The sequence below is a fragment of the Opisthocomus hoazin genome, chromosome Z, assembly GCF_030867145.1.
Source record: "Opisthocomus hoazin isolate bOpiHoa1 chromosome Z, bOpiHoa1.hap1, whole genome shotgun sequence".
Classification (NCBI taxonomy): Eukaryota; Metazoa; Chordata; class Aves; order Opisthocomiformes; family Opisthocomidae; genus Opisthocomus; species Opisthocomus hoazin.
This window is the reverse complement of record NC_134454.1, coordinates 18,064,594-18,081,159: the sequence shown is the minus strand read 5'-3', so window position 1 is coordinate 18,081,159 and position 16,566 is coordinate 18,064,594. Positions and strand designations below refer to the sequence as shown.

The window sequence follows — 16,566 nt, the reverse complement described above, 5'->3', positions numbered from 1 at the left end:
ACAGCTGAAACTCCAGCTTCCTGTCCTGGATGTATACTTAACAGGAGTTGCTGTGGTGCTTTCATCATATGATGTGGTAGGATAAAATGTTAAAGGCTGTTTTTGACATCTGCTATGAACACACTTCTGCAATTGGCAACTCTGCCTACATATCTGACAATGTCACAAATTCCTTTCTACAAATATTTCCTCTTTTACTAGCATGTAGTCATGCAGACAAGTTCTGTAAATCTAGAGAAAGCCCAAAAATCTTCTGGCTTGTGTATTTTTGAAGCACGTTTAATATTTTAAAATGTTACAAGGAGAAACAGAGCAGATGCAGTGGTAATAAAGGAAACAAACTTCTCTTGAAGCATTTTGGAGGTAATGTCTTTAAATGTGCAAATAGAAGAACAGAGATCCTCAGAATATGTCTCAGGCCATTACAAGTGGTGCTTTTACTTCCAAATTCCCAGTGCTTTTTTTTCTCTTTGTATGCTCAGGTGGGGTGTTTTTTGTTTTGTTGATTGGCGGTTTTTTTTGAACTTACGTTTCTGTGTATCTGTTGGATAACTTAATTTGCTGTTCCATGTACATCCACATTTCCATGTGTAATTCCACCATACCAGAAAGTGGAGGCAGGAAACTTGAATTCTGGGCTTACAATATCCCCTCACACATACAAATATTTCTTCTTATACATTATCTGATAAGCAGGGGTGATCTTTTTAAAATTAGAAACATTATCTTGTACCATCTTCTGATATAGTGTGCAACGTGGTCTGTACTCCTTCATTAGTAGAAATAAGATACTCTTGTGCATTTTTTTCTGAAACGAGTGAGGTTATGCATGTTAAGTGTGTTAGTATAGATATGGGTATGATTGTATGTAATTAAAAAAAATGGAAGCTCTGGTCTTCAGAAAAGTGAATAGTTAAACTGCATTTTTAGGGGTTATGTTTTCATTATTGTCACTTCTAGGAAAAGAGACTAGTGAAAATGCTGTTCAAAATGCTACATTCAGTTTCTTTCCATTTTACTGAAACAGTAAGCTGTGGTATGGTTGTTTTTTTGTGTTTTTTTTTTTTTTTAACCCAAAACTGTGGTGGATGCAGTTATGAATCTGTGCCCTGAGTGTGAGTAGCACTGTAGTAAGGTACAAAAAACTTGAGACTTGATGTACTCCAAAAAACTCCCAGAGTTAGTGATGTTTTAAACTTAGATTCGATATACAGAGAAGGAAGGTGAAATCCAGTATTTCATTAGGGTATTCTGAAAATAGATTTTGTTAGTAGTTCTGTATATTACAGTATTGTAACAATGGACCCCATAGAAAATGCTCACATGAAAGGAAAAATATGTTTTCAGAGTATTGAATATTTAGAGTAAATGGGACACAGAGTACATACTGAAGAGAAAAAAAAATATGTGGAATAACCAGCTTCCTTATGTGAACAAAATTTATTCTGCTGAATGAGGAAGAGGTCCTGTGCAGATGGAGAAGTGCAAGATGAATAGAGGCAATGATATCAAGTTCCTTTGACATATGTAGTCACACAATGCATATGTACAAAAAGGCGAAAATAAAATTGGATAATAAGGCTTTAAATATTGATATTTGCAACCTACTGGATTGCTTGGCTTCTTAAGGCATGTGTTTATATAATTCTATGAAGTCCAGAAGTGCAGAATATTTTCATACTGATTTTTAGAATGTATGTGCTATTCGTTGTATTGATAAAGTTTGTAAGTATATATGAAGATGTATGAACATGAAGATAGAATGTGCCATTGTTGCTAGCATAATTGTAAATGCAGTGCTTGAGAATACTAAAGTATGTTTCCAGTGTTTTGATGACTGCAAGTATTTTGTCAAATGTTCTTTCAGGAAGCACTTTCTAATGAACGGGGTTATCTTACGTGTACTGCTAGCTTAAACTGAAAGTTGGTTATGTCTCTACTAAAGGTTTAGATTAGCGGATTTGTTAAACATGTTTAACTGATTCTCCTGCTGCGCTAGGGGAAGCCTTCTTATATGGACATGCTTATTATGCTTCTATTCAGGGAAAAGAGCACAATGGATTTTTTTCAGTTAACGTAGTTTTGCTGGTCTAGGCTGTGCGCATCAGGAGACCTTTGTTGAATAATTGCAGTAACAGACTAGGTATTAAGGCAGTCTTCTCAGTGCAATGCATGTGACTTTTAGTCCTAGTTTTCAAGGCATTTGTGGCCTCAGTGTCACCAGCTGTCTGAGGAAATGTGTACTATAAATATGTGTTCCTGTCAGGATTTCTGGATTGCTGCTGTAGAAAACTCAACAAAAATCAATTTTTCAACACATTAGTACAGTCTTGATTTTTTACAGTTTTTATGAACAGCAAATATAACATATTCCTGAAGTGTTTTGTGTTGAAGAATGTGACAATTATTTTACCTTAGGAAAAATGTTAGACTTACAAATAAAGTGTCAAAGCAACAGTTCATATTTTAGACTCCATGCGAGATTTGAAAACTAATGTAACTTTAACACTGAATGTGCCTTTTGTCCTTCTAGTAAGTTGTGTTTTATACCTGTTTACAAAGCATTGAACAGATTGTTAACTGAACAAACAGTGGGATATTTTTGTTCTTATATATCGTGTTTGGAAATGATGTGTGTTTTGTTATCAACCTAAATTTATTTTAATAATTTTCTAAGTTAAAAAAAATCCCAACGTCTAAAACTTAATATGAGTTTGTTAATATAAAACTTTAAATGTGAAATTGTGTTTTTATTTGGGGATCTTTTTCTTCTAAATTGTTTTAATGATTTGAAAGTAAGAACAGAATTTAATGCGTTCTTTCTGGATGATCATTTTTTGAAGGAATTTAAGAAGTTGAGTGGTGTCTGGTGTGACACTTGAGAAGTGGAATCAGAAGTGAAATCTTTATAATAGGTTCCCCTTGAGACTTCTTAAAATTCCCTTTTGTCTGACCTTAGGATTGCGTTAAAAAAATTGCTGTCCTTCATATAGTTTGAATTAATAAATCTCAGTCTACCATAGGTTTTCCTAGAAATCCAGATTAGAAAAAACCCTACAGACTTCCACCCTGGGGTGTTTAGATTTTTAATGGACTAATTCACATTTAAGAGAAATGGTTTCTTTTATATGCTGTCTGAACAGATATCAAAAATAGTAGAGGAAGAGAAGACAGAAGTATCGCAGTGCTAATTTAAGTAGAAAATGTTTGTATTTGGGGGAAAAAAAATAATACTAACAAGTGATGACTATAAAATTTCTTATCTATGGTATTTTTATTTTGATGGTGCATCTAAAACTTAAATTGCTGTCACTTTAATCTTGAGGATTCATTAATCTCTTGGATTTTTAAATTATTTCTGTAGGCAATAAAGTGGTTTTATTCCTGAATGTAGGTTTGCCATAGCCTTAATTTAAAAAGTTTAAATCCCTATTCTTTGGAAAAGGAGCTTATTTAAACCTTTGCTCATACCTTTTACCTTATTTCAATGTACTGTTACAAAACCTGACATATAGGTTCTGGTTTTTATTTTTTTATATAAAAGCTTTAAATCTTTCTTAAATCACACAAGTAGTATTCATAAAATAATTAATGAAACTGGTACTACCTTCATTATGCCTGTTGTATCTTTTGTCTGTAGATTTTCATGAGGTTTTATTGTTGCTTTTGTATGAAAAATGCTTTTTAAACTTCACATCAGCTTGAAATTGGGTAGAAATTTTATTGGTACGTTCATTAATCTTATTTAACCCCTTATAATTACTTTGTGTCTTCATTTTACAGATGGAATACCTCAGGTTTACTATTTTGGTCCATGTGGCAAATACAATGCTATGGTGCTAGAACTACTTGGACCTAGTCTGGAAGATTTATTTGACTTGTGTGGTAGGACATTTTCTCTTAAAACCGTTCTTATGGTAGCCGTACAGTTGGTAAGTAGAATAGATGTTAATTTGAGTGTTCATTAGAGTAACTAAGTCAGTCTTCAATGGATTAAATGCTTATTTCACTTAAGAGATTTGCACTTCCCATGTCTTAAATTGATGTTGGCTTCTAAAGAGCCTGTGATACAGTTTTAGCAGGAAGTTTGTCTTATGTCACTTTCATTTACATTGTTCTAGTTTTTCAAGTATCATTGCATGAATGTAGTTTATTGTGTCTTCTGAGTTCTCGTAATCACAACCTGAAATAATGAATTTTAGTTTGACATACTCAATTAAAACCTTCGTGAAATAAAAATAATTTTAATCCAGGAAAGCAGTTGAATGATGGGACTCCTGAATAGCATAAATATTTTTCCTGGGCATTCTTAGAAAGAAAAGCAAGCAAACACATGAAAAATCCCTCAAACCTTTCTAGAAAAACTAAGATAGCACAAAATTATTCAATGAAGACTTACGTTACTTTTTTTTTTTTTACAATTTCCTGATTTGGTTCCCCCCACTAGGATAAGCGGAAGTGGAAAGAGAGAGAGAGAAATAAGGCTTTGCATGTTTACCTTGCTAAATAAGTGTTTTAAATTAGTCCGTATTACATATTAATGATGCTGAACCTCCACTTCCCTAAATAAGTAGTGATATTTTTACCCATGAGGGGTGAAAATAGCTGTTTCAAACATGACTGTAATTGTATAACTGGTCTGCAACTACAGAAATATAGACATATTCAGCTTATTTACAGCCAAAATGACAAAGTTCATTTTTTTAAAATGCTCAAACCATCACAGATCCAAAGATCATCTTCAGTTAATACTTGTTGTTCCTTTCTGAATATATAAATTTTGGTAGAAAGCAATCCAGCTAGAATGGAGGCTGTATGCATAGTGGTGAACTTTTAGTGTTTTTCTCATTTATACCTGTAATATGGAGTAGATCTACATGGAACTTTGCTGCTCGCTCCTTGAGTGACATAATTTCTGGTTATAGTTTTAATGCAGACAAAGCTTACTTGGTGCCAACTGTTTTTAAAGAGGATAACTTTTGTTACAAACTGATTCATGTCTAATGTCCAACATGAAAATTTCCAATAACTAAGTGGTGTGTCTGCTTAGGGAATGTGTACTATTTTCATTGACTTTAGCTGGGAGATATTTTGTTAAGAGCAATAGACCTTTGGTTTTAAGGTGATAGGAGGGATGATTTCCTCTAAATATAAAGTCAATGTAAGATATTTAGCTTCTACCACAATTTAATGTGGCAATCTGAAGCTTAAACTAAACTTTGTCATTTTTTTTCTTTTATTGAAGATTTCTCGTATGGAATATGTCCATTCAAAGAACTTGATATATAGAGATGTAAAACCTGAAAACTTCTTAATAGGACGACCTGGAAACAAAACCCAGCAAATTATTCATATTATAGATTTTGGTTTGGCAAAGGAGTATATAGATCCAGAAACAAAGAAGCACATACAATATCGAGAACACAAGAGCCTTACAGGAACAGCTAGATACATGAGTATAAATACACATTTAGGAAAAGGTACGTGTGCTTTTTAAGTGCAGAAACAAGAATTCAACAGCTGTCATTTGTCTGAAATCATCTTGTTTTCAAGCTGTAATTCTTCTCAGTCTGTAGCCATTAAGAAGTGTAAGTTTTGTGCACTGTGTAAAATTATAGTTTGTCCTTATGGAAATACTATTTATGGGAATAAGCTTCTCTGTGTCATGTCTCAGCAAGTAATTATGTTATTATTGTTAGATACCCATAAAAGAAGGATGAGGTGTATCTTTTTGTATCATAACATCTTCGCATTAGAAGTACACCATGGTGGGATGGGTGGGAAGTAGATATGCTTATTAAAGATATCAAAGTGAATAGATTGCCACAAAATAGATTTTTCAATGCTACCTTGCCAGTTTTTTGATCCCTTTGAAATGCATAATGTCGTGGAATAAAAGTAGGTTATATTTGATGCTTATTTCTTGGTTTTTGTAATGCTTATACTGTCAGTGAGGCTTTGTCAGAGTAGTTGAACGTTATGCTAGTGTAAATGTGATGAGCTAAAGAAAAGATATGTGGAGCGACATGAGTTGTTGTTATAGAATGAATAAATTTAGTTGGAAAAAGGTATGTGAGTACTCAAAGCAGTCTGTTTATTCCAGTTGTATAGAGGTTTTCTAGTGAAAACAGGTTTTACACTTTTGAATTTGTGTAAATCAGTTGCTTATCATTGCATGGTAATCACCGTTTAGGTTGCTCTTTCAATAGGTCATAAAAAATGTTGCACAGTACTTACAGTGCAAAGGTACTTCATGTTAATATGGCAAATGAGAAGTCATTCACATTTTCCAGATAGTAAGAAGATACTTTATTGATAAAATCAGACCATAATAGGCTGTGGTCTGCATCTGTAGCTGATGAAATGGTGTTATCGTGTAGAATCGTGGAATCATTTAGATTGGGAAAGGCAGTTAAGGTCATTGAATCCAACAGTTAACCTAACACTGCCAAGTCCGTTGCTAAACCATATCGTTAACCGCCATGTCTACATGTCTTTTGAATATCTCCAAGGATTGTGACTCAGCCACTTTCCTGTGCAGCCTGTGCCAACGATAGCCCTTGATAGCCCTTCCGGTGAAGAAATTTTTCCAAAGATCAAATCTAAATCTCCCCTGGCACAACTTGAGACCATTTTCTCTTGTCCTATTGCTTCTTACTTGTCAGGAGACTGACACCCACCTTGCTACAACCTCCTTTCACATAGTTGTAGAGGGTGATAAGGTCTCCCCTCAGCCTCCTTTTCTCCAGGCTAAACCACCCCAGTTCCCTCAGCCCCTGCTCTTAAGACTTGTTCTCTAGACCCTTCACCAGCTTCGTTGCTCTTCTTCGGAGATAATGTGGTACCTCAAATGTTGTTCAATTTCATGTTACTTTTTTCATAATAAAGGCATAAGAAGATTTCCTTTAAATGGTAATAATTAGGCAAGTGTGTTCAGCCTTCATGCCATTTTTTAAAAAGGAATGGAGTTACATTGTCCACACGCAAAAAATTTTTTATTTAATCACTGTGAGGCACTTCTGCCTGTTTCTGCTTTTCTCCAGGTGCCTGCCTTAGTCTTAAAATAAATTGGGATGAAAGACCTGTCTAACTTTCAGGACTGCTAAACTGACTGCAGATAAGCCTTCTCTATGAAAATGTAGAGAAAGAATATTTACAATGACTGTTTAGTGCATCCCATGGCAAATGTAGATCTGTGCTGTCCTGAAGTGCTGTTGCATGATGTTTTGTAAACAAACTTGGGAAATCTGCAGCATATCCAGACAAGTTAAAGAATGTGAAGCTTTTTCAAATTAAACAAAACCTCCAAATCTTCAAAAAGGATACAAGGAAGACTTAAGCAGGTACAGTTGGCTGATGATGAAAAGAAGGTGTTTTTCTATGTTGACATTTCAAATGACTATTGATTTCACATGGCCAAACATTACTTTATCATCTAAAATTAGTTTTTAATTGTATTTCAGCTGACTTGCGTCTCTGCATCGTCTAGCTTCCTAGTTTCTCCACAGAGAAAGCTGAAGGGTTTAATTTCGTGATGTGCAAACCTATTCTGCCATTCATTCCAGATTTTGCCTTGAGTTGATCTTGCTTCCTCCATGCAGATACCTAAAACAACCTCAGATTTCTCCATTAAGTAGGGACAAAAAGGCAGGTGTAACTATGGCTATTTTATGTATCTGTATGTAAGATTAACAGTGTGTCTAAGGTCCCCAGATTATTAGAAGCATACGGTCAGAAATCACTGAATCGGAGAATTGCTGAAAGATGATCGCAGTCGTTTGATAAGAGTCATTTTTGGGTGGTGTACACTTAAATTTAAAGAACTTTTTACATATTTACACACTGCATATTTTATTCAAGGAAACGGAAAAAGTGCTGTTTAGTGTGTAACTGTCTTGCCTTTATATCTGATAGCTAAGTTTGGAGGCAGCCTTTTGAGTTGCTTTTCAAAATCTCGTTGGTAGTCTCACATGCTGGAAGTATCTTCACAGGGTGGCTACCTTCCTTACATGCATGCTTTTGGGGAGAAGTCCTGAAAATAAGATGAAATAGTAGTGGCTTCCCTTTTTAAAGGTGGGGTATTGGGCTCTTGTGCTCATCCTTTTGTTTTTTTGGTATTGCTTCTGTAGAAAGTGTAGAATTAATTACAGTAAGGAACAGATATTTGAGATAGTTTCTGCTACATATATGAAGCAGTGGTGTAATTCTTTGTACTTATATATCAGGAATGCACAAATTTGAACATTATTATTTGTCAAAGAAACATATTTAATATCTAGAATATAAGTAAGTCTTGTGAAAAGCAATCAAGACCCTTGGCTCTGTGAGCATCCTGGAATACAGCTTGCTTGGCTGAGCTTTGTAAGCAGGTTTATACATAATGGAGCAGCTGTGAAAGTTACCCAGCTTACTTTTCTTTTTCTAAGACTAAAGCTTTTGTACATAAACTTTTTATGTTGATTGACTTCTTTAACTGTAGTGTTGTAGTTGAACAGATGAAATGAAATAGGTGAGAAATGTCTTACTTTTGCTGGCAAGTTGAGTCTTGGTAGTTTGAGGGAATAATAGTATAGTAGTATATATTCTGGGTAATTTAAATATAATGAAAGACATCCCACACCACTTACTCATCCAAAAATACACTGTATATGAAGCTGGCCTTAATTCTGTATCTGTTCACATAAGTATGTGTAAAAAGTAATTGAACTATTGTAAGCTTGTCATGTTTGCTAGGTTTATTGTTACTCACCAAATAAAGGCTGAAACTCCATTGTTGTTAAGCTCTACTAGAGCCAAAGAGCTTTAAGATTAGATTAAATGATTTTTCATTTAAAGAATAATAGTATAAATTCTAGTATGTCCTGATAGTATCATGAATGTTTAACACTGAGAACAATTTAAAAAACTTGATAGTAGGGTTTGAGCTTTCTAAACAAAACTTTTAGGACAGAAATTCCTCAAGTGAAGAAAGCATTTACTTTATTTTTCAGGCATGGTGTACCAAGATGGTGTCAGGTTATGGTGATACAACCAATTTTGAAATCAAATAAGCTTTTTTTAGTCCTTCTTAAATAACAACATCGCCCCTCTCCCCGTCATATAAGAAAGTAAAGCAAAACATAAACCTGGTAATTACTTAAAGTATATAATGGAATTTTGAGGGCATTACATGGCTGATATTAACACAGGAACATAGTAAATAACACTTTTTCCTTCACGGGAGGCTTTTACACTTCTTAGATAGAATCTTGATCTCTGGTTGGACAGGTTTATTATTTATTTTTTGTGTAAGTTGTAGACTTTGTAACTTGTTTATTTTGTATGAAAAATTTAACTTGTGTATCATAGCTAGTTCTGTACCACTCAGCCTGATGCAAAACTATGAGGAAGAGTGGATAGGTATATACTGGCTTCTCTGGCCAAGGTAGCCATGACAAAGCTAAAACTCTTTTCAGTAGCTTCTATCACCTTTCTGTAGTAAGTCGTCTTTTTACAGGAGATTCTCAAATATATAGATATAATTCTTAAAAGTAGATGGAAAAGGTTTAGTACGCCTTTCTGAAATATTTACAGTGATCATGTGATAACTGCTTCAGTTCAGACTCAGAGCAGTAGTTCTTCTTGACCTGATTATTTTGCAGGCATTTCTTGGGTGACGGAGGACTACTCGTCCTGAGCTCTTAGATCTAACACACACTGTACAGTCTGAATGGGGCTCTTACTTTCATAGCCTCTCCTTTATGCGGAGTTAATTTTTTTCTGTAAGTTCTGTGATTCCCCTCTAAAAATGTACTGAATTGTTGTCCGGGTTATTTGGCTGCAGGAAGTGTAGTCATGTACAGTTGTAATTGCTATAATATGGCTGTCTCTAATGGTCGCTGTGGAACAACCAATATCCTTGGCTGTATTGTCTTTTGTTGGTGGTGCTTAATTATTGAAGAGGCAGAGGTTAGTTATCTTGCAATGAATGTCTGAGACTCTTGGGAGTGAAACAACTCTGCTCTTTAATGCTAATTGAAAGGCCAAATGAAGTCAATTTCTGTAAACAGTACTTATCTTCAAACAAAACCAAAAGAACCCCACCCTTACCTTTATAGTAAGCTCTGTTATCAGAGCTGTCATATATTCTAGATTTTAGATCAGTTATTTAGAGGTCAGAGTTCTTTGTAATCTAAACCTGCAAAAAATTATTCTACTTTGGATCATTTTTAATGCATTTTCTATTATAAGAAAAATAAACATTTGGCCCTAAAATTGTATTAGCCTAAATCCTGAAGTTATTCCAGAAACTCAAAGGAAAGGAATGTTTTCTGCAGTTACAGGCTGTGCTTTGTGGTGAGGGTCCTCCAGGACTCCTAGCAAGTTTTACTTGTCACTGTGGCAGTGGTGCAGGATGAAGTCCTTTACCAGACCTAGGACCCCCATATGAAGTTGACTAGTCCCCTTCTCATACCCATGGAATTATCATTGGACCTCAGGAATAGCCATAAATATGAAACAATGCTTCTAATACAAACATTCTATGATTCTAATACAAACTGAGCTAAATATCTTTGCTCTCTTAAATAAAGGTATAACTGAAAATAGGATTTTTTCTGTAAAGTCCTCATTATTCTTAACACAACAGTATGGCATACGATGTGTGCTTATGATGTAATTGGTATACAGCTTCATTTTTATGAACCATTTTTATTAACTTCAAGATTCGTAATTTTGTTTGGGAAGGGATGCTGTTCTTTCCCGCAGATTATATTGTTGTATGGAATCATATCATTTTCAGTAAGACTACAAACTCTGCGTCATAACTTTTAAATGTATTTTTGCTACATTTTATAGACTGACAGTTGAGGATATGTCAATTGTCACCTTCCATCTACTTTGTGATTACAGTAACAGGTGTGTGTATCAAACTGTGTAATCATCCTGGTAGCTAGTACTATGTTTTCTGATCCAAGGAGATAGTATGTTCCTACTGTTTCAGCATTCCTGTAGTAAGCAGTAAAACTTTCTTTGGGGGGGGGGAGTGCAGTGTTTATAATGGATGCTTACTGAAGATTGAATGTCTGTTGTTTGATCTGTGTTATGGTTAGTTCATTTTGTATGCTTAAAAAAAAAGAAAGATAATTTCTGGAGATAGCCTGCTGAGTGAGGTTCTAGTTCTTAATAAAATCAACCTATTTGAATAGAGATGATCAATTTGTATAAAACTTGTGAACTAAATAGCAGGTAATAGTTTCTTACTAATTTAACTAGCTTTGGGTTACCGTCTTGAGAGAGGAGGCCATGTGCCCTAAAGTTTTATTGTGTTTGTTATCTTATGATCATATTACCCTTTATGCAACAGATCCTCTCAATCTCATTAAATTGTGATGCGTTAGGATTACCATACTTCAGCAGCCCTTCCTCCAGCTGGTCCATGAATCCTGCTGTGTTCCAGGTAGTCCACTGCTACAGCTTTTTTCCAGTTTTCAGAGGTCCTTCTTCCAACAATAGCAATATAAGATTTGAGTTTCCTGTTTCTCAGGCTTATCTTGAAGAATTCCATACATAGGAAAGGATATTTGACTACTATGTTTTAATTACTCCAAAGTGATCAGTGAAGAACTCGTATGGATTCTAAGTAACAATTTCCTTCCCCAAAAATTAAAAAAAAAAAACCAAACAAAAAATAACCCTTTCCTGTAGCAGATTCTTGAGCGCATTGTGAATTCAAATGGTGTACCCTAAAACTAATTCCCATAGAACTACAGAATTATCCTACTACCATCCTACAGAAGTATCTCAAATGATCCAAAACTCATAGGAAAAAAAAAATCATCTTGATTAGAAATTGTTTCAGGGTGAAGGTTGAAAGTTTATCCTAGAAAGGATTGTCAGTGGAGGAGTTATTGCTTCAGGGTTTTGTGTGCGTGTTGCTTTTTTTTAAAGAAAGGAGAAGAGATTAATTTTTCATCAGCGTAAGCTATAGAAGTTAATGTGAGAGAAATTATTGTCCCTTAGCAAAGACCAAATAGAGCTTTCTAATATATTTTTGTGGGCCATACCTTAGTGTTGCCCATAGATGGGCCATCTGTTGCACACTTGTAACATTTTTGTATGCTTTGCCACCATTTTACCACTGAACTGTCTTATATAAAACACACACTGCATTGCACAAAATGTTTGTTGTGAGCAGTGTTTGTGATGTACTCGTTATCTCCATATCCACCCTATCTCACAAAGAGCACAGGATTTCTGCAGGCAACTGGAGTCAACATTTCTGTCATGTACAGAAACCTGTCAGGCACAGAACTCTACTGCTTATTCCTGCTTTCTTTTTAAACTTGTGGTTGCATCAGGATAGCACATGGTCAGCAAATGGGATGTTGCAGGGTTGGCAGAGAAGTTCTAATAAGACCTGATTGTCTGGAGATCCCTCGCTGAGGAAAGTGGAAGCAGTGGAAAACAAGTAGAGGAGTTCGGGACAAAGAAGAGCGTTAGCAAGGAAACTGAAAACGTGGAAACAAGTGAAGGAGAAATGGCTGTGAAAAAGCCCCATATGGCTAGCAGATACGTGATGAAGTAAGGAGCTAGATGTAGCCTATGCTCTGAATTACCAAACATTTTTTTTCTTACTCATTTGTTAGTATGTGTTTACTCAGTGTTCAAGTGAGAAGACAGGAATAGAAAACAGAGTAATTAGTAAGCTGTTCTTTTTATATGAAGATTAAGAATTGTTTTTCAGATGCAGTGTATTTGTGGCAATATTTTGTGTAGGTCAGATCAAAGCCAGGTTGACTTTCTTAGCTTCCCTGTGTTCGAAATCTAACAAACAGTTTTTTGTTTACTTTTCTGCTCCATTTTTCTTGCTGTCAAAGCATAATGATTTTGTCTTTGTGAACATACTGAGTAGAATCAATGTTAATATTATGGTTTTCTGCCTTGTTTCAGGGGGAAATAAAAGTTGGAGGGAAATACTACCTGTTACTACAAAACATAATGCAATGTGTAACAATTGTTTCGACAGCAGTATAGAATGAAGTCAGGTGAAAATGTAAAAATCTGTTTTCTGCTAGTTATTTAAAGACTTTTACTATTACTCTGTTACGTTCAGTTTCCCCAAGAATAATGGATTTTATTTAAAAAATAATATAGAATGTGCTTTGAAAACTTTGAATGCACTGCGTTTTGCTTGTTACGTTCCTTTTTCTTTAACCTTCAGTGAATTTTTTGAAGGACTGCCACTACTCTACTCTGGATGAAAAATAGTAGCCATGCCAGACATGGTGTTCTGTAACTTAGCTTTTAAGTCAGCTAGTCTTGAGAGCAGGCTGTATGTACATGCCTCACTATGCTGCTTTCTGATCAATTCATTAGGCTTCTGAGGCTTCTTCAGTCCACCTTTGGCTTACTCAGAAATTCCATAAGAGGTCTGTGAGAAAAGTACCATCTTTTCCATGATTTTTTTGAGGAAAAATGGGTTCAATTAAAGCTTTCTTAAGTTATTTCAAGTTCACAACTAATCGATCAAAAAATACTGAAATTAAAATGCATTTATGTATGTAAAAGGTCAAAATATATTTTAAAAGAAGAAAAATTTCTTACAGCAAGGTAATTTGTTTAAAGTACTGTTGAGATGAATATTCCTGCAGTCTGTGTCTACTTTTTTTTGGTTTAGCAGTGTTCTTAGTGGAGTCCACAGTACACAAGAAGCCCCCTCCTTGTTTGGTTTGATTTCACGTACTTTATACTTCCCAATTATTTGTACATAATTTGGAAGCTAACCTTTTGAATATAATGTAAAACTACACCAATTGAATGTTCTGATATTATTTGAATTTTATTTCAGAGCAAAGTAGAAGAGATGATTTGGAAGCTTTAGGTCATATGTTTTTGTATTTTCTCAGAGGAAGCCTTCCATGGCAAGGTTTAAAGGTACGGGATTTTTATATCTTCCTCTACCATATTTTCAGATCACCTGCTTTTCTTGCCATGATTTTTTTCTTTTTGAAAGTTTGTCTGCAGGCTGTATAGCTTCAGGAGCTTCTTTTGTTCTTGTATCATAGGCTGATACATTAAAAGAACGTTACCAGAAAATTGGAGACACAAAACGAGCAACGCCTATAGAAGTGTTGTGTGAAAACTTCCCAGGTAATGTCTACTGTTAATAAAAATGTTGTGTATTGATTTAGAAAACAAAATTGGCATAGATAATTGTTTAACATCTGTGTTTAAAAATAAAATAATGCTTCCAAAGATGTGTATTATATCCTATGGTAATAGATACAAGAATTATCCTCTGAAGCAGTAAGCTCATGCTGATGTTCTTCAAAGACAGATTCTTCTAAAAGAAAGAAAAAAAAAAAAGAAATTGATACAGTTAGTCTGTGCTAGTGTCTTTCCACACAAAATTCTGCAAGTCTTTTCAACTCAAATCTGGTATCATCCCTTTTTAAAACAAGCTGCCTTGGGAACAGCTTGAAATTGTATTTAAAATAACTTGCAAGTAGTTTCAGATGCAACTTCTACTTCTCGTTGAGCGCGTGGAGAATTAGTGAGTATTAGAAAATTTAAGAGAAGCAAATATGACATTTTTTAAAAGTTGGACTAATCAGCTTGGGGCAAGGGGCACACACGCATATGACATGGACATGATTTTGCCAAAATAAAATTAAACACCTTGAAAAGTAATCATAGATATCATTGATAGGCAAAATGGATTTGCTGAGAACTGCTCATGACAAACTGATTTGATATCCTCTTATGAAGGGATATCCTGTTCACAGCAGGCCTTGTGGACAGGCGGCAGATGTTTTGTGTCATGAAATCTTGGTACTTTAGCTTTTGACACTTTTTAAAAATTTCTTCACAGGTAGTGTTTAAAGCATAATGAAGAGGAACATACTATGGCAAGGAAAATGTAAAACAATTTGAAGCAATTAAGTACATTGCTGCTGAATTTAAAACACGAAATGGTATTCCACAGAGATCTATGTTGGATCTGTTCAGTATTTTTGAGTGCCTTGTGTAAATGAGAGTGTTTATTAAACTTGCAAGTGATAGTGTTATGCTGCTATATTTTTTAGAACAAATAAGCAAGCCCTCTAATAAATTGCATTGTATAAACAAAATATAGCCTGAAAGACACATGAATTCCATTTCTACTCTGCTTGATTCTGTCAAGCCTCAAGCTGAAGCAGTATATTCAATTTTGGGGACTGTGAAGTGGGAGTGCTTGTATGCTCTGTTTGCTAGACCTATCACCAAAAACTAAAGGAATGAAGGATCATTTAGTCTGGATTGTGGTGGAAAGAAGTTCCTCTGTACCTTTTGGCCGCTACAAACATGAAAGATATCAGTTTGATACATCCAAAGCAGCTAGGACAAAGTAATGAATGTCATCCATAACAGTTATGTTTAGACTTGAACTCCTGTGTTTCAAATACAGTGAAGAGCATGAAGGGATTGCTGTTGCCAGGGAGACTATGCAGTGTCCGTTGCTGAAGTTGTGTGTAAACAAACCACACAGACAAGGCTGTAACCAATTTGCTGTGGGATAGGGTGGTGTACTGTACAGCCTTTTGAGGTTCTTTTTAACCCTGTGGTAAAAACTAGTCCATTATCAATTTTTTGTACCTTTTCATTTCACCTTCTGTGTATTAAAAAAAATTCAAGTGAAAATGACTTTTGTTACAGAACTTAGAGCAAATGTCTGAACATACGTTTGGTGAAATGACATAAATTTTTAAATGTGGTGAAGAAAACCAGTTCTGGAATATAAATCTGCATCCAGTAATGCATGCATGTTTTGCAAGTTCATTTTTATGTAGTGGCTAGAATCCTTTAAATACCTAATTTAAGGTGTGTGTGGTGCAATTCCTGGAAATAATTATGCGTGAGCAGCTCTGTGGATCTAGTGAACTGTTTCCACCAGACTTAATCAAGTACGTGCTTGTTGACAGGATTGGATCTGTAAATAGAACAGGAAAAAGATACTTGAACTGGAAAACACAAAAGATAATGTCTTTTGACAGTACACACGTACATTTTCAAAATAAATATATTGTTGTATGCGGAAGGTTTTGCATGCTAGGTGTCTGAGGATTTTCTACCTTTTTCTATCGTTCTTGTCATTTAAGACATAGAATAGAATGAGCAGTACATCCACCATCATTTTGATTCTTTTAAGTCAGCTTGCAGACTGAGCTAGCTGACTGATGCTCCATAAGGCATGAGAACTCTAGTATCATTGAAAGATATTTTGGTCTTTGTGACATGAAACACTTACCTTTTCACTCCCTGTGGAATTCTACTGTCTGGAGTGTGCAACACTACTGCCGTTTCAAGCATTGTAGAAAATAAGAGCAAGGATTTAAACTTCTTTTTTTCCACTTGATATGCATGATAAAGATAGTATTTGATTTTTTGAGCCAGCCAGTTGTAACAGATCAACTGCATTAAATAGCTCAGTTCCAGCCTTCATACCTCTGAAGACATACCTTGCATGCTTGGAGTTCCAGTTTACATTGGGAAAGTATGGTTAGAAGAGGTCCCTAGTGATGTGTCAGCATTTCTCTTCACCTTCTT

General features: G+C 35.0%; 1 protein-coding gene across 10 annotated transcripts in view; it reads left to right on the top strand.

The window, feature by feature from the left end:
* CSNK1G3 (casein kinase 1 gamma 3) overlaps positions 1-16,566 on the top strand; it is a 90,149-nt gene that overhangs the window by 52,532 nt on the left and 21,051 nt on the right. For all 10 annotated transcript variants that reach the window (XM_075447335.1, XM_075447339.1, XM_075447336.1 and 7 more), the window contains 4 exons: positions 3,784-3,932; positions 5,246-5,480; positions 13,829-13,914; positions 14,046-14,130. In XM_075447335.1, the coding sequence (XP_075303450.1) occupies positions 3,784-3,932; positions 5,246-5,480; positions 13,829-13,914; positions 14,046-14,130 (555 nt within the window). The remainder of the gene's footprint in view (positions 1-3,783; positions 3,933-5,245; positions 5,481-13,828; positions 13,915-14,045; positions 14,131-16,566) is intronic.